The sequence below is a fragment of the Amblyomma mixtum genome, chromosome 3 (genome assembly GCF_055824585.1).
Source record: "Amblyomma mixtum isolate Tamu chromosome 3, ASM5582458v1, whole genome shotgun sequence".
In the NCBI taxonomy this organism is placed as follows: Eukaryota; Metazoa; Arthropoda; class Arachnida; order Ixodida; family Ixodidae; genus Amblyomma; species Amblyomma mixtum.
This window is the reverse complement of record NC_143014.1, coordinates 189,786,274-189,805,186: the sequence shown is the minus strand read 5'-3', so window position 1 is coordinate 189,805,186 and position 18,913 is coordinate 189,786,274. Positions and strand designations below refer to the sequence as shown.

Genomic DNA, 18,913 nt, shown 5'->3' with positions numbered 1-18,913 from the left:
CAGCAAGCTGCTGAAGCCTTCAAGATTAGTGCTTACAAGTAACAGCCAGGTACAAATCTCGGAGGCCATGCAGTTAGTTGCTGTCACCATGCCGCCGTAGAGGAAGTCCCCCCTTCTCATTTATCCGGCCTTGCACCTTGCGCACCAATTTTACCCTCTCCACATCGCCTCCAAAGAGGCGGAGCAGCTCGCGGGAGAGTTGCTTGGCTCTCCACGTGCCCAGGCCGCTCAGGCACGGCGGTGCATAGTTCGAATTATTGGTAGCGCCACCCATTCCTGTTCGAATTAATGGGCTATACGAATTATACATAGACTGCTATGGAGCTTGGACGGACAAAGTTGTACTGTTCGAATTATCCAAAAACTCAGTAAGGTTTCAGTTAACGAGCTTTCACTGTAGTGCAACTGTGCTTTCACCAACTACATCTGTGTGTGAAAGCTAATACTTTTTGCACAGATCTTGCCGTGCTCTTTTCACCATAGAGCTGAAATGTTTGAAGGGTATATGCTTACACCTACACTTACCACAGAGCTTACAACCTAAATTGCTGTTGGCAAGCAAGTTTCAAAGTACCGAGAGTTGCTGACACTTTTCAGAAATGTCAAACACCATGCTTTAAACTCGGTAGCGACAGAAACACCTTAGGAGAGCCTCCTTATCTGTTCTGCGTTCTTTTATTCCAATTGATGCGTATATGGCATTGGTTCAGTGAGTAAATGCTATGTGCTAGGAGTAATACGGTGGTGAGTTTTAACTTGTGGTGTACATGTTTTTTTTTCTTTTACTGCTGGCCGCCGCGTTGGCTCAGTGGCATTCGGCTGCTGTCATGAAAGACGCGGGTTTGATCCTGGCCGCTGCGGTCGCATTTCAATATAGGCGAAATGCTAGAGGCCTGTGTATTGTGTGATGTCAGTGCACATTAAAGAACCCCAGGTGGTCGAAATTTCCGGAGCCCTTCACTGTGGCACCCTTCATAGCCTGAGTCGGTTTGGGATGTTAAACCCCCCGTAAACCCAAAGTTTTAACTGCTGCTCTTTGCTTTTTTTTTTATTTGTGCCTAAGCTAGCAGCCAAGTGTGAACAATGATGGCCAAGTAGGTATATATGTAAAGCCAGTACAGCGTGCTAGTGAGTGTTTCTTTGCAGAAAGTGCAGTCACCTTTGATTAGTTCAATCACTTGCTCTCAGTCAGTACATGCGTGCTCTTAGTAGGCAGGTTTTTCATTAATGCGATAGCGTTAGAAGACTCATTGGGAAAAAAAAAAAAAGTGTAATCGGAAGCTAAATTCGCTGATTGGCTGAAGGGAAGTGACATCACCAAACGAGAAGTGATGCCACCAGATGGGAAGTGGCATCACTTCTGGCAAACTCGTCAACAACTTATGATGCTATCGTATTGCCAGCAAAGTAGCTGTTCACTTCCGTCTGATTGACATGTGTCAAGGCACCATATGCCTTCTACTGCACTGCAGCTGCACTTGTTCGCAATCTGCGTTTACTCTTTTGTTGCAGAGCAGTAGTACACTTAGCCCTCGGTAACTTGAAGCTGTAAAAACGGAGAAACATTTTGAGTTTAATGGGGTTCAGAGATGAGCAGAGTACCGAAATTTTTTAATGTACTGATCATGAATTGTAAAAATTTAAGCCTTCTCTCCAGTGTTATTTTATGGAGCAAACTCCGTTACGCAAAGCGACCACTTAATTATAACAAAAAGAGCTCAATGTAGTGGCACTGTAGCGCACGGAACATGGCTGGCGAAGAGCGCATGACCGCATTAGATAATAGGTATATTTAGCATAGCGTGTACCGCTTACCATGTACCATGCCTCGTCACTACGTGCGCGCTGTTGACGGGGACGTGGCACCATCTGGCGCCCTCAGGGCGATCTGCAAGTTTGCAGCCGTGGGGCGCGGTGCACTGTAAGCAGTGGTGGCACGCACTGTGCTAAAGGTATCTACTTTTAGCATAGAGCATACCGCTACCACTTGCCGTGTACCGTGTACCGCACCCCGCCACTGCATACACTCTGATTGGTCCCGATGTGGCACCATCAAGACAATCTACGCATGCGCAGTACACGGTAAGCGATAGTGGTACGCGCTGTGACCGCAGCCGCCGCTGTCTGAGGAGGGGTGGATTGGAGGCACGTTTCTTCCCACGTGTCCCCTCCTTAGCTCACTCTTCGCCTTGGGAAACGGACTTGCTTCACGTCCCGCTTATGTTCTCCAAGGTCTCCGCTGTAAATTCGGCAAGCTTCGAAGTCAGGAGCGATGACGGCACATGTCTGCTATCAGCGTCGCATCAAAATCGTACCAACTAGAGAGAGGTGGCGAGGGCCGCGCATTGCAGCACACTGACGTAGGCTTTCATGCTGGCTCGCGGCATACCCTATGGGTTGCGCAAAACGCTGACCTTTTTTTTTTTTTTGAGTTTCGAGCTTCTTGATTGCAGGAGTAGTGTGAGCAGCTACTTCCGCCTTTGTATATCGCCATTAACAGGTGCTCTTTACTGTAATCGTTTCTTTAAAGATGTCTTTAATATAAATGAAAAAAAATTCAGTCAATTATGGAAATCAAAATGGACCCCAGTTTCATTTTACTGTATCAGAATTTACTATGCGGGGTTCTACTGTATATCGGGGCATATTGGCATACTCACTACGGCACATCGAGTATGCGAGGGCCCAACACTTAGCTATTCTAAAACAAGCTCTCTCATAAATCATGGATAATATAAATGCTTTATTAACATAACTTGCAACCAATAACTCCTGCTTCAACACCCTTGAGACATGCTATGCAAGCACACCCGCTTCTCCAAGGATCACCGAGCTCGCGCGCTATGCTGGAGATATACTAGAAACCAAACAAATAAAAGGATTGTTATTTCGCAAATCTCAAAAAGTTTACAAATGGCCACCATTCATGGCATGCCAGCAACCCAACAGAGTGCACAGGGTGTAGCTGACTGCACAGCAGCTATTTTGTGATGCTGATAATCACAAAGGTTGCCAGACCCAGCAAGCTGTTCAAAAAAGAAACAAAATATCCATTTGAAATTTATCTATTGCATCATACGAGCTCAGATTTTTAGGAATTGGAGTTATAGATTTGGGGAATAAGCCACAGTAAGGTGTCTGTTTGAAAATGGCCTGTTATGGCCCCTCACTTTGCAGCTGCAACCAGCCAAACAGTAAGGCTGTAAGATTCGAATGGATTCATTTTATGGAAAAACATTAAATGGTTGTATCTGAAGAACACATCACGAGCAAGTTGGTTTTTCATCACAATGAAAACTGCGCAAACTTCACGAAGGGGGCAGAAAGGGAAGACGAGACACAGGCGCCGATTGACAACTGAACAGCGCCTGTGTCTCGTCTTCCCTTTCTGCGTCCTTCATGAAGTTTGTGCTGTTTTCGTTGTTGTGGTTGTGTCTGTCTCTTTTCTTCCTTTTTTTGATGATGTGGAAAACCGATACTTCTATGTGCTAAGCCTGTAATTTGATTTTCCAGGTGGAATAGGAAGATGCTTCAGTGTCGGCTCTGCCGGCAGTGGTTTCATGAAGGTCAGAACTGATGCTAAGGCATCATTTTATACTCATTTTCATACGGCTGTGCTATAATGACCTCTGTCATTGGTTCTTCACCCAGCACTTACACAGTGCAGAGCATGTTTGTTCTTTAGACGGGCCACAAAGGCACCAGTGTTTTGGAATCTGCGAAATGTTTCTATTACAGTGTGTGATAAGCAACAGGGAGATATTGCAAATATAGTTTGCTTTTTGAAAACTGTACCTCGCATGCTGTACAGGCAGAAGTATTATGGTCCACTATGTAAGAATCTCGCCAAGAGTTTTAGTGTAATGCTCATGTCATAGAACACTGTGCTTTAACATATCATGTCATATTTGGTGCTTCAGGGGGCCTGCTATGAATTTTTAAAAATAGGCTTTTTCAGATATAAAGATGGCTTCTGCTGCATAGTTATACCGGTTTTTATGGACGTCACAAAACAGGCGAATTATGTGAACTTGCTAAAGTAACCTGGTTAACTAAATTCTAGTAGGTAACTTTTTAGCTATTGCAGTTAGACGCCTGTTTGCAATTGGAGACTTGTATTGGAGACTTGTAATTTCGAAAATGCAATCACCCTTGACACTATGGCTCTACAAATTTTGAGCTGCTTGCGTCAGAAGGCATGTGCTTTCGAAAAGTGCGCCTCTCTGGAGAGCGCAAAATGATGCCCCCAATGCACGTCACTACATGCTGCATGTGTCACATGACCACCCTTGTCCCGCCAGCGCTTCACTGCTGCACACTGCTCCAGCCCACATAAGAAAAAGAATGTCACGTGGCACGTGTGCCACGCAGTGGCGTGCACTGGGGGCGTTGTTTCCCACTTGCCAAAGAGATGCGTTTGCCAAAATTTTTTAAGCCATAGCGCCGACGGTAAGCACATTTTCGAAACTTAAAAAACTGGAAGTGTGTGATGAGAGGCTAGTTGGTAAGACATTCTGAAGACATAAAACTACGCAGGAGACAGGACATAGAAAAGACGCTTGTCCTGTCTGCATCTTTTCTGTGTCCTGTCTCCTGCTTAGTTTGATGTCTTCAGAATTAAAAAACTGATATGGCTATTACTAACAGCTTGCTGTAAACTATTTGCAACCAGGTGCAAAACTGTAATAGTTGAAATTAGTTAACCAGCTTAGTTAGCATGATTCACCTTTTTTCTGGAGCCGCCGCAGTGCCTCAGTGGCTATGGTGCTTGGCTGCTGGCCCAAAAGACGCGGGTTCGATCCCGGCCGCGGCGGCTAGAGTTTCTTTGGAGGAGAAATTCTAGAGGCCCGTGTGCTGTGCGATGTCAGTGCACGTTAAAGAACCCCAGGTGGTCGAAATTTCCGGAGCCCTTCACTACGGCGTCTCTCATAGCCTTAGTCGCTTTGGGACGTTAAACCCCATAAAACCAAACCAAAACCTTTTTTCTGGTGTCTGTCAATACCTGTATTACTATACCGCTGAAGCTGTCTGTTATCTGAAAAAGCCTTTTTTTTAAATTATTGGCGGGCTTCCCTAAAACACCTGGTGTAGTAAACAAACTTATTTTACTTGAGCACACGAGCAAGAAAGTTGGTTGTTACTAGCTGTGCCACTTGTGCTTATGTATTTTCTGCTAGCGTCGAACGGAAATTGCAGCAGAGTCTTTACATTTCTTTGCACCTGCTTAAGTGTCTGTATGACAGCAGGAGACCAGATTTTGTGACACAGGCTTATACAAATGCAGAATCTGAGCCTTGTCTTTAAACTCTTGCATGTGAGAGCTTAAATTTGGTTTTAGAAGTCAGTTGGGACAAAGGTCAGTCAAGTGTTACTATTTGCTTCCTATGAATGGACTGCACTGTAGAGGAGTAATGCCCTAGTTCATCTGCTCCTGCTAGGTTTGTTAGGCTCCATTAGCAGAGGTGGGGTAGCTGCACGAAACTACAATATTGCAAATGATTTGCCAACAGTGCATGCTCGCTATTTGATTTGATTTGCATCATACTTTCGCTGTTCAAAATATTTGGCTTTTCTGAACATTTCAAAATTACGGAATTTTCTGTTTTTCGTAACTCACGGCCAACCATTGCAGGGTTTCCAAACAACGCTCACTACTGCACCTTGCACTTGTTATATCAGTTAACTTGCACTTCTCTTGTAGAATCAACTACAAGCACTAAACAGAATTGTTGCACTCTCAACAATTATATTAAGCCTTTTATAAAACTAATCTATTGACGGCTGTTAGAGCTGGTGTGGCTGACTAGGCCGCTTTGTTGTCTCTGGTCTGAAAACAAGGTGCAGCACCACACTGCATGCCATAGCTTCAGTGCACGACGTAGTGTACGAGTGATGATGAACGTGTCAGCAAATAGGGTTAACAAGCACTAGTGCTTCTATCATTTTCGATCACTATCATTAGAAACATGGCACACACAAAAACAGGTCTTGGAAGGATAGCAAAATGGACAAAGCTGCGGCATGCATGTGCCTGAGCCTACAGCCAGTTAGCGGCGATGGCTTTTATTCCAAATAGTTTTTATCTGTTAGAATCTAAAAACTGTTTATTTTAAGCAATAGAGGACAAGAAAAAGCTGGATGACAGAAACACGACTCAGAACTAGCCTGTGCAACTTCAGTTCTCATAGTGTGACCTGCTGGTTTCATCTCTCGCCGCAGTTTCGTTTTCGCACCTTTTTGCAACAGCATTTTAGCCCATCCCGTAGCTTGGAAGTGTGGAGAATCCGATACATGAGGGCTGTGCAATTTACGTCCCATCCAGAATAGTGCGTTTGGGAGGCATTCCGCAGCCAGCGCTCTGCATTCAGGCAGCGCAAAGAAGCATGGAGGGACTGTCCCGCACATGTCATAGCCCATGTGGCTGCTCTCCGTTTCCCGAGCAGTCTTGTTTCCTGAGCGGTCTTGTTGCATTTGTCAGCAGTCCACTTCATGATTCAGTGCAAAACAGCTTAGCATGCTTCTTGACAGCATTCCGTGAGCTCTTTGTCATGTTAAATTGAATTATCATGTTGGACTTTTTTACTGAACAAAATAATGATATTCTACAAATTATATTCAAGTTAAACCAAGTTTACTACTACTATTCTGATTCCTTCCCACTTCCCATGCTCAGTAGGCCTTATAACTGTAAATTATGAATAAGTAAAATAAAGTTTGTGCGCAACACATATGTTCCTTTTCCATGGCTGTGTTTTATGAAAAGCATTTTTTTTTTAGTGTAAGCTACCTGCATTAGCAGTTATTTAAAAATATTCTATTTAGTTGCAACCAAAAATTTAATGTTTGCCCACTCCTAGGTTCTCACCCTGTAAAAACAAAGCTGAGTCATGGGTCGAAGGCACTTGCTCTATTCTACATGTCTCTTCTCTGTGTGTGCCTAGCCATCCTCGCCCTTTGAAACACTGTCCTCACTTAACTTCACAGCTGGGAGCATATGTGTCTCGTGTCAGTGACCTGAAGTACCGAGTGGTACTGAGTAGTAGTGTTTGAGTGCAGAAGTTGGTTCATATGGCATATACCGTGAAAACTCGCGTATAATATGGACCCGCATGTATTATGAGGTGTAATTTGGGGTTAGCAAAAACGGAAGAAAAAGTTTTCATCCGCGTATAGTGCGAGTAAGGAAAGGCAGTCAGCTTGAAGATATTCCAGAAGTCGTGGAAGCCGAACACCCTTCCATTATTGTGTACGCAGGCACCTAGGATACGGCGCATTTAGTGTGAACGTCAGGTCCAGAGGCGCCACACTCATGCCTACTTGCATCCTGTGCCACGAGCATGCATGCTGGCACGCACACTTTGGAAGTGTCCGTAGTCAGAGCTTTAGTGAATATTGTTGTCTGGTGTGCTGTCTTCAGAGAGGCCCTTGTAAGAGATACTTTTCTATCGAAACACGTCTTCGGTACCATCGAGTGCATTCAGTATCCCGCATTTCTTGAAATCACAACCAGCGAGCTCCTTTGGAGTGCTGGCCCAAGCGTCTGGAGAGGCTGTCCGGTGGCACTAACTACAGGCTCTTCCTACCTTATCCAGACCATGTAGCAGTGTTTGACGCGGTGCCGATGCTTTCGTTTTAAAAGCAGCTGAGTGCTTCTTTTGTGGCCCCAATACCATGCGAGGTGCGATCGTTCAGGGTGTCGTGAGGTCAGGTGAGCGTAGTGAAATGGCGTGGAAAACAATTACCAGCCTCCGCCACCGCTAGACGGCGCCCCCTCTTGCTGGAAGCGTGAGGGTGGTGGCACTCAATAGTAACGAAATCAGAACTGCGGATTTTGGCCGAAAATTGCTCAGATCAACATGTAGTACGAGATGGAAATTTGACATACTGAGTTCTGGGAAAAAAAACTATGTATTGTACACGATTTTTTACGGTATGCAGCGTGACCTACGGACTGCATGAACAGCCACTAGCTGATAGCACTGTTTTCATATTCTCACTGGCCAGATTTCTTTGTCCGAGTTTTGGCACAGTTCTTTTCAAGATAAGCGCAGTGACAAACACAGCACCTATTAGAGTTTAACAATAGACATGAAAAACTTTTCACCACAGCAGTATTTCGAGACATGCAGATGCGCTTTCACAAATGTTTACTTTGTTCATGCTCTGAAGGTGCTTCACAATGTTTATTTTTTTTTTGCTCCAGGAGATGCTCCAAAACTTGGCTTGGCTGTCCCACCCCTGTGTTAGGTTCTTGTTGGGTTCTGGGGGCAGAGCATTTGACCCGATGGACGTTTGGGTTGAGGCTATTTTAGGTTATTTTATTGTTTTGTTCAAACATGCTTCCACATGATGTGCAACCTTTGTCAAAAATATGCAGGCCACCAGGTTTGCTTCTGTGCCATGTGTTATGACTCGTTTTCTGTTCTCAGTGTTCTAAATCTCCCCTGGGTGAAAGGAAGTGGTGTCTTCACTACTCCAAAGGTTAGGCATTCTAGAGAGCCCCCAGTACACATCTTTGAAGCAAATTCACTTTGGCTGTATGTTTCTGGCAAAGGCTGTACGTTGTCCACAGTGTGCTCGATAGATTTTTACTCTGTGGTCTACTTAAACGGACTTTTCTGGTCACCTCAGACTCAAACTGAGCCCTTCTGTTCTCTCATTGCACTTCCCCGATAGGCTGACACTTTCCATGCACTATAGGGCTATTTATTGAACTACATATGACCAGAAACAGTTTCGGTAGTTTTCAGGACATGCCTTCTCTATTCTGATGCATCGGTGCATATGTGGTCTGAAAGTATTGTGATAAAGCATATTTTGGGTGCCTGCAAAAGCTACACTTATGTTTTCTGTACTGTGCATAATGGCTTTTCTTCATGTGTGACCCAGGCTTCATGTTGTGGACTTTTTGCCTTGAGTGTTTGTTCAAATTATCGTGTAGCTTTTTTGTTTATTCTTTATGTGTACATGGTGACCTAATTTCTTACTACATGAAGCACTACTAAGGTGGCAGTTAGCAGAAATTACTATAATCACACCTTTGTGTTTCAGCTTGCATCCAGGGCCTTGAAACCCCATTGCTATATGGCGACAGCTTTTACTACTTTACATGCTCTGTGTGCAATAATGGACCAGAAGTTGTCAAGCGGATGCAGCTGACTTGGTTTGTTCTGCTTTTACTGTCTTTAGTTTTGTTGGGCAGAAAGTTAGCCATTCACTTGAAGATTTTGCTTTTTGCAAGTGCCTAGAATGCTTGTCAGGCCAACTTAAGGGTCAGTGCCGCAAGCACGCACATGCACACACTCACACACACTATAGAGGCTATGTATTTTTATACAACTGATTTTATTCAGGGCAGCTTAATTTCTTAAATTATGTTAACTCTCATCATCGTGCACCTGCTTGGGCAGCAGAAGCCCTCCAGTATGGTATCTCTCATAGCCCATGCACCGTTTTGGAGCGTTAAATCCCACATACCACTATCAGTAAACAAGCATGCAAGCACGAACACACCACCTATGTACAGTCATGAACAAAAGTTTGCAGGATGCGGATTCGCAGAAAAAAAATTAATTTCTGTGCTATCTCGCTAGCCAGTGAAATAGTATTCTTCTAGCAGATGGAACGCACATGTCTCCTCATGTTTCTACACGTTTCATTGACCTGCTGCGCCTGACCACGCTGCAGTAAATTTTAGGAATCCGCATCCCGCAAACTTTTGTCCATGACTGTACTAGGTAGTACAGTGGAGCCGGTAGAGCAGTAGAGCCTGGATGTGTTGAACCCGGATGTTCCAAATTATTAGCTATATCAAACACCCAGAATATCCCCTTGAAAATATTGTGAAAAGTAAAGTCTCGCTGTGTATCGAACTAGCATGGTTACAGGGTATTCTTCCTCCTAGATTGGCTTATCTGTTGCCATTTTTATATATTGAAATAAATATCACACTATTCTGCGATCCCCTTTGAGTTTGATTAGACCAGCTTCGATGTGTGACGTAAGCAAGATGCGGTGGCGTGGCTGTCGCCGGCTGGAACAACTGGGGAAAAACTTGGGAGAGGAATGTAGGCTTGGCACCCATAGGAATACATGAAAGCAAAAGTTTTCAAAGCAATTTTTTTTTATTTCACAGTGCACCTGTAATGTCGTCTCTTCATGAAGAACAGCCAAATTCATCCTAGAACAGGATCTGAAAGTACGATACCTCATTTAGAAGCTTTCTTTTTAAAACGCCACTATAAACGTGTTTATGAAGCTGGTCATACCCCCCAAAAGGCATCCTATCCGCCGAGTGTTTCCCCGAATCACACACGCTTCTCGTGTAGTTTGGCATTACATCCGACGTGATTTCACGTGCTCTACATTTGCTAGAAATGCTAGACAACAGTACCTGAAAAAGCAGTTCTCAAATGCCATGGAAAGCGCACGCAATAGAATCGCGCACTGTAGCAGACGGCGCCGCATACGATACCCTCAGCATCTGGCAGTGCCACCTATGTGTGATCACGGTGCTAGTCGTCTGCTGAAGTGCGCAGTTCGTTTATTGGGCTGTTTGTCAACTGTCCTCAATGTAAACCTTGCTTTTGTTTGAATGGCAACATCTGCGAGAGAGTACAGCGTGTATGGCAGAAATGTCACGAGAATCTTGCACGATTCAGGGAAACACACAGCGGATAGAGCTCCTCCTGGTGGTATGTCCGGCTTCATAATGCACATTTATCAGAGTATTTTAAAAAGATAGCTTCGAAATTTCTCAAAGCACCTGCCAACTGTTAACGAATGGCCGCCTCCATAGGTGCTCAGTCAAACGGGAATATAAAATTTTGCTTACATGTGTTTCTATGGTTTGTGCTACCACCTCATTCATACCCCCAGCAGTGGAAGACTCTCATGCTCACGTTTCACGGTGTTTTAAACGTACGTCGCCTTCGAAATGACACTTAATGCTTTCAGAACCTGTTCTAGGATGAATTCGGTTGTTCTTTACGAAGGGACGACGTAGGTGCACTGCGAGAGTAGAAAACCTGCTTTTTGCTTCCATGTATTCCTACGGGTGCTAAGCCTGCTTTTCATCCCCAGTTGAATCCGCCTGCCAAAAACCCCCGCTTAGTTTGTAAACACTGTGTTGGTCTATATCCGGGTTCGACTGTATACGGTGTTGTGCGTGCTTTTGCGATGGGAAGTGCTGCATCACAGACATGGACTTTTCTTTAACCAGAAGTGCTTTTGTTTGCTTCTGCTTGATTTGTTTGCCACTCCTTCTACACCTAGTTATCATTTACAGTAAAGCTCATCGATCGAACCCCAGCTGATCGAAATTTCCGGAGCCCTTCACTACGCCGTCCCTCATAGCCTGAGTCAGTCGCTTTGGGAAGTTAAAGGTGCACTGAAGAGGATTCTGAACATGTCTTTTTGCCGCGGGAACTCGATCCACACGTTCCTAGCATTCTTAGAAACAGTGACTTATTGCCCTGTGTGGCCGATTTCCCCAATTAAAACGAATTAACGTCCGGCTCCCGCCTTTTTTTTTTAATTCTGCCTCGTACGGTGGGCGGAGTCGACCAACGCGTGGAGCGCCTTTCACTCAGTCCCGTGGAGGCTTTACTTTCGCTTTATTTTGCTTTCTAGGTTGCCATGAATAAATAGTTTCATTCGCAGATAATATAGCCGCAAAATAAGCCCGAAGAAATAAAAATACGCGCGGACTATTTGGTACTACGGACTACTACGTATTACTCCGCCGATGGCAGAGCGGCAAGCCGCCACGGGACTGGGTGAAAGGCACTCCACGCGTTGGTCGACTCCGCCCATCGTACGAGGCAGAATTAAAAAAAAAAAGGCGGGAGCCGGACGTTAATTTGCTTTAATTGGGGAAATCGGCTACACAGGGCAGTAAATCGCAGTTTCTAAGAAAGCTCGGAACGTGTAGATCGAGTTCACGCGGCAAAAACACAAATTCAGATTCCTCTTCAGTGCACCTTTAAACCTTCATAAACCATAAACAATTGATCAAGATTGCATGGTAATGTGTAGTAGCTGGCTGCCGTGGTAGTTCAGTGGTTATGGTGCTCAGCTACTGACCCGAAAGACGTGGGTTCGATTCTGGCCACAGCGGTCGCATTTTGATGAAGGTGAAATGCTAGAGGCCCGTGTACTATGCAAATGCCAGTGCACATTAAAGAACCCCAGGTGGTCGAAATTTTCTGGAGCCATATGGCATCTCTCATAGCCTGAGTTGCTTTGGGACTTTAATCCACATAAACCAAACATAAACCTTGTGTATGCTTCATCCCATAACTAACTTGCAGCATTACCAAAGACAGAGACCTCCTCAGCCAATCAGCAGAGGGTGTTAAACGGGCTCCTCCACGCCTATTCGTCTGTGTCATCTGCTCGTGGCATACACAGATATGGCTACAAAAGAGTTTAAATTGGCGCTGTCTACGTACGATAAGTATATGCTTGCTTACGTATGCTAAATGCGAGCATTTTGTGGGAGGTTATGCCATTTGCCACATTCGCACCTTTAGCTCAGAGTATGCAAGCAGAGATACAATGATAATCTCAGCCTAAGGGCGCGATCTGGTTTTTAGAACGGGAAGCATTTTTGTCAGCAAACCAACGCTCCTTTTTAGTACTAGAAGCAGCAGAATCGTCACTTCAATTAAGAAAATACAGCAACTTTTTCGCTCACACATTTTTTTATAGCTGAGATTAGACGAAGCGAAAGTCTGGTGCCCCATTTATGGCCAGTGAACGTACTGAAAATGGCAGTAACAACGAATTCCATTCAAGACGAGGGGTCTTGCTTCGAAGGGTGCCACCATTTTGGAAATGCTGCCTTAGAGTGCGCAAGAATCATGCGCGCTTAACCTGGGAAATAGCATACATAACACGAGCGAGTGTAGAACGCAATATGTAGTAGTGTTTGGCGCATATGCACTTAAAGCACTCTATCTCATATGCCCGTAAGCCTGTTTGTTACTTGCTTACATTCCGCAGTGTCAGAACGTTGCCTGTGCACTCATTACAGCTTTGGTAGTGCCCATAGGACACCTGTACGAGGTTTTTTGTTGAGAATTGCAGGAATTATGGAAATGTGTCATAGAATGACAGTTCAGTGCTCAAGAGCATTTTGTTTTCGTCTTAATATCTTCAGCTTTAACAGTGGTTTGTGTTCTCAAGTGGCATTTCTCCTGTGAAGTGTGCAGTCATGTGATTGCTGTGCCAATTGCACCAAACTGCGCCAAAAGGCAAAGCCTGCTACATGCTGCTGCATTATGACAAAATACAAGTAATGTGCGCCAAGCCTGTGCCAAAACTCCACATTTACTTAAGAACAATAATCTAGGGCACTGCGTGTTATCCTTCGTGAACGTATGCATGCTGCATATCATGCTGGCCGGACCTGTTGTCACCCCGTATAATGAAAACAAGAAGCAAAATCTGTTGCAGCACGCAGGGATTTACTCTGGTCGTCCCGTGGTGTGGAGGGCATGCTGGGAATGTCCATAGTCAAAAAATTCACAAACAGCACCAGTCTTGACTGCATCTTGAAACCGCACAAAGAGACAAGGGATGAGGAAGAAACCAACAAGACAGAGCGCGGTTTCTTCCTCGTCCCTTGTCTTTTTGCGCTGTTTCAAGATGCATTCTAACACTAGTCACCAACTAGCCCGCCTTTCTTTGTTATACCAGTCTTGACACTTTCTTGCTCGGCTGAAGTGGGGAAACGGCATGCTACCGCGAAGTTCTCAGTGGGCTTAGATTTTGGGGTTCACTTCGTTGCCCTATCAAAAAGAAGTGGATAGTCCTGGGTAATTTTTTTTTCACTCATGTTGATCTGCATCCTTGCTATGTGGCTCCCGTTCTCTAGCACATATTCCACAGCACGCATCTTCAGTTTTGCATCATAGCTTCTCCTTGCAGGCGGCGTCATGTTGAGTAAAAACAACGCACAACACGTACGAAGACGTCTGGATGCGGAGCTAGAATTGAAACGTTTGAGAATAAGACTGGACTGGATGTAGCGGCAGCATGCGCACTGTGTGCTGCCGTTGCATTCAGTGTGGTTGTTGTGGGAGTTTCTGTTTCTAGCCGTAGGATAACATTTTACAAAGTTTGAGCATAGCAAATTTCGCTACCATTACAGGGAAGCTGAAATGGTTTTTTGAGAGTTCTAGATGTGTCAAGAATTCGAATCTGTGAAGCTTTTAGGTAAAGCATGCAAAGTATTTTTGCACAGGCGTTTAAAATGGTGATGTAGTCATCGATCAAAACTGCGACAATGTTCAGGCTTCTTTCTCCTCACTCGTTGGATTGCGGGGAAATTCGTAGTGATGTCATTGTCGCCGAAACTTCAGATGTCCGCAGCCTTCGCCTGCATGCTGCTGTGCGTCGTCTGATGCCACCAAACAATGCATCTTGAGCTTCACCTTCTATGACGTTGGTTTTCTTCCATGAAGCAGCCATTTTTTCACTGGAAACATAGTGCCATCATACGTAATGTCATTATCGGGACCTCTGCCCGTCACTGTGCACTGCGTATAAGCCTGAACACTGATGGCGCTTTATTCGACGATTACGCCACCATTTCAAATGCCAGCGCAAAACGATTTCTCAGCCTTTACCTGCATGTTTCACGCATTTGGCCATTTTAAACGCACCAAATTCTAAAACCTTCTTCGTTGCCCTTTAACTGCATCTGCAGTGAGCTGTCTGCGCATGCACATATGGCCCTGAGGAGCGCACACCAGCCCTGCATAGGCGCAGTTAGGTCCGGTAACAGATCACGCTGTGCTGAAACAGTATAACAGCTCGATTGTTCTTTTTTACACTTCGATTTTCTTTTCAAGCATAGTTACTAGGAACGGCTGAAGATGGTGCACAGTGGTGCATCATTTTTCGCTGTGTATAAGTCCCACCGTCGAAAAATTCTTTAAAAATTGCGACTTATACACGGGGAATATGGTATGTATCTGCACCTAACACTAACTTATCTGCGCCAAAAGGCACTTTTGGCTGCTCCAAAAGCTGCTCCAAAGTGACCTCGGCCAGCCACATCACTGAGTGTGCCGGGGATGTTTTGAAGCATATGTACTTAATGGGGTATGTAGCGTTAGGTCACAACTAACAGTTTATGGTTTCAAAATTACCTCTGCACACTTATGTAGGCCATGTGAATGAGCCTGCTGTGAAGTGCATTAATGCCATCTGCAGTCGGCTCCTGAGCTTCATAGACTTTCTTGAACGTTAGCTGCAGACCTTTGTCCATGTTCAGTGGAAAGTTGTTTCAAGACCATGTCCACGTGCCCACATTACAGCCACACTCCATTGTGGACCATTCACTTGCTGAAGATTAATGCGCTAAGCTATACTGAGAAGTAAAATTACATTGCCATTGTATCGCTGTAGGACTCGGGCTAAAGAAACAACTTCTTTAGAAGACGGTGATTGTCCTTTAAATGCTGGTTGTTGCCTTATTTGACTCTTGTTATCTGGATTTATTTTACAGGATGGACATTACCCATTTGACATTGTACAACTTGGTCATGGAGCGTCGTAAAAAGTACTATGACTTAGATGACGTAATTCTTCCGTACCTCAACTCTATATGGCTTGCTTTGCAGCTGCCGTCTGATGTACGTATCTCTCTGTGGCATGCTGTTGTGGTTCACAATAAGTAGCCATATCAGTCATCATATTGTAACAAATTGCACAATGTCTTTCTTCCCTTTCAAGCAGATTTTTAGATGTTCTGTCCGTGAAAGGCGAACGAACATCTATGAGTGCCTGTGCAGTGACATTTCTAGGTAACACCCTTGTTCCTTTTTAAGCTTGTCTTCATTTGGCAATATATATTAAAGTGGTGGCCCCTGCCTCCATGAATGGGCACGTTGGCACAAGATGAGTGTCAGCTAGTAATTGTTTATGTGAATGACACTGGCATTGTTGTGTGAACATGAGGCCTCTCACAGGGTGCTCTAATTTTCGATGCATTGCTGCATTCTTGTTACAGTAAAGTAGGTAAATGACACCGTATATTCAGAGTTGACCACATGCCTATGTTCACAAGGCCATGGATATCTGGATGCTTTATCTATTAACACAGTCGCATCTAACTTGCACTTATATTTGTATCTGACTTGTGTGCTGTCTCCTTTCTTTCTGAACCCTCAGCTGTAGTTGACTTGAACAGGCTGAGAATGTGTTACAATAATTTATATATCTTTTTTTCCCAATTTTTGTGAGGTCTCAAATTCCTTCCTCATGTGATATTCGTGGTTGCATAATATATGTGTAAATATGGTACTTCCCACCATTTCAACGATGAAAGAATTGTAGCACCAATTTGTCCAAGTATATTTTGCACCCTCTGTGATTGATGTTGCCAGCTGCCACAGCACTGCCATTTTGGTCACATGCTTTTATTAACTAATAGAATTACACATAAAATAAGAACTAGAGATATCAGCATTCAAATGAGACTGAAATGACCAGTAGAATCTGTTGCTAGGTGCCCCGCACTATGTGTAATTGTGTTTGGCTCGTCTGCTTTTCGTGGCGTTTGTGTGTGTGTCATTAGCAAAGGTAGCCTCGTCACTCTTCCAGAAATGTAGTACCTTGCTTGCTTGTTTGGCTTGTCTGTGTGAAGTCCAAACAATGTGCCTGCTGCATTTTGTGTGAAAGTTTCTCCTCACATTGCTCAAGTTTGCATCATGCCTGTCTGCTGCATGCAAGTCTGATACAGTAAGGAAAGTGCCAGGGCTGTTTTCTTGAGAATTCAAGTAGCACTGCATTTAAAAAAAAAACAGCCTTTAACAGTTTTGTGTGTGTGTGTGTGGAAAGCATGCAGCAGGCATTTTCTACCCTCTGATTTCAAAGAAAGATGTAAAGCGTTGGTGTTTGTTGATAGTGTATTGCACTTGGCCACAAAAATTACCGTTACTTTCATGCTTCAGAAGAATTACCTTCTGCAGCATGCAAAGAGTAAGCATTCAGTACTGTGGCCACTTATTTTAGTACCTATTTTAGTCCACAATACTGTAAATGCTCAGTACTGTAAATTTCTTTGTATAAAAGAAATTCCTTCTCACATGTAGTCACTACGTAACAAAGCTGACATTTTCTTCCACTTTTGAAAGCTATTTGTGACAGCTTCCACGTAAAAGTGCCTCCATGTTTGCTGCAATACTGACCGGCGCTACAAAATACCTTTTCCCTCTTTCCATGCCTGCTCAATAAAATTTATTGTGTGCCTTTATTCAAGACAAATATCCTGGCACTGCCCTTGAGGTTCCAACGATGGGAGAGGTTTGTTGCCTGCTGTCTACTGGCGTGTGGTGCCCAGAGGGGTGTCTGATTGAATTAGACGTGATTGGGTTCGCATGAATAATGCATGACACTATGTTCATAACTTGAGTGGCGAAATATGGTGATTTTTTCTCATTTAGCCAAAATTTGTGGAAAGGTGTAGAAATTTGTCAAAAATGAAAATATAAGGATAAAAGCCCTATTCTTCGGCCATTTCTTGGTCCCAGTGGGGCCAAGATATCCTCTTTCTAAATGCTCTTTTGGGTTTATCTTTGTATCTCTAAAGGTTCAAATCTGGCAAAGAGGTTAAGAAGCGAACATCGCTGTGGGGACTTCGAAATCGAACTGCTCCTCCCATTCCCGGGGAGAGTGTTGCGAGTGTTGCACCACGAGAACAGAAAGGTGTCGTGCCTGCCTTGCCTCCACGAGGGCCACTTCCCAAAGCTGCCTCAGGGTATGGAGAACCCCCCCCCCCCCCCCCTTTTTTTTTTCAGTGTGTGGTGGCTTGTGAATACAGAGTTGAAGTTTGTGTTATCAGGATTTTCAAATATAAAAAAAAAAAGGACGACTTACAATCGTAAATATGGTAGATTGTCTGGTAGTCTTGATTTGTTTAGGCTTGCTGCTGTTCTTAGCCTAATTTTTTTTTTTCCCCTATTTGTATGCTTGTTATATCATCATATGTCAGTTTCATATAACCCTTCAGAAATGTGCCCTTTCTTGCATTCATTTTTTTTTTCTTTTAGCTGATGTAACTGCCTCTTTCAAGAATGGCGTTGACATGTTGTTACTATGGCTTTTCATCTTGGGATATTTTGCAGTCCTCGTGTGTTCAGACGGGCTGGTGTAAAGAACGTGGTTGGTCTCCGTGGTCGAGAAAATGGCCCAGGCCCAAAGAGGAGAAGGCGAAAAAGGCTTCAGGATGGTCGCTTGAAGGTCAGTTGCTTTTTATGCAGGTACTGTCTGGAGTACCATACGATGGTGCGCTTGCTGAGTATGAGTGCCATCCCATGGCATGCAAAGTGCACTTTTCAGTGCCATGCAGTGTTTTAGCAGTAGCTTTTGCATCTCTCAAGGATGCTGAACCATCAGCACATCCATTAGCTATTGCACTGCACTATTGCTATAAGGAGAAAAATTACTTTAATGGGACCATGAAATGATATTTACTGAGGTTAGAAAAAGCGCTCGAGTGATTGGTATTCTATCATTCGCCACTGCACCACGAAAATTTTTAGGCTATTTTCATTAACACTGAAGATACTGGCAATTAAAAATACATGCAAGGAAAAAAAATAAAGAAAACAGGTCGGGACTGCACCCTGCCACATCCCATCCTGCCCACATCTCTTGGGCCGCATCCAGTGAGAAGGCTCGCCCATTTCATGCTATTAGGGTAGGGGCGGCTAAGAACGAGTGGTGAGGTGTTGCCCTAATCAGTTGCAAGCAGCAATTTTGCACAATAACATAAGGGCCCCGTTCTGCAGACAAGCTGGCATCAGCATTCCTTTTGTTATCAAAATGGATTGGTCTAAAAAGTGGCTGTTACAAGAGGCTCCATAGATGGTGCCAGCCACACCAGCAATGCATCGGATCT

At 44.2% G+C, this 18,913-nt stretch overlaps 1 protein-coding gene across 4 annotated transcripts in view; it reads left to right on the top strand.

The window, feature by feature from the left end:
• Pcl (polycomb protein Pcl) overlaps positions 1-18,913 on the top strand; it is a 96,466-nt gene that overhangs the window by 63,688 nt on the left and 13,865 nt on the right. For all 4 annotated transcript variants that reach the window (XM_089582234.1, XM_089582233.1, XM_089582235.1 and 1 more), the window contains 6 exons: positions 3,514-3,566; positions 9,052-9,163; positions 15,518-15,644; positions 15,748-15,815; positions 17,603-17,770; positions 18,138-18,252. In XM_089582234.1, the coding sequence (XP_089438360.1) occupies positions 3,514-3,566; positions 9,052-9,163; positions 15,518-15,644; positions 15,748-15,815; positions 17,603-17,770; positions 18,138-18,252 (643 nt within the window). The remainder of the gene's footprint in view (positions 1-3,513; positions 3,567-9,051; positions 9,164-15,517; positions 15,645-15,747; positions 15,816-17,602; positions 17,771-18,137; positions 18,253-18,913) is intronic.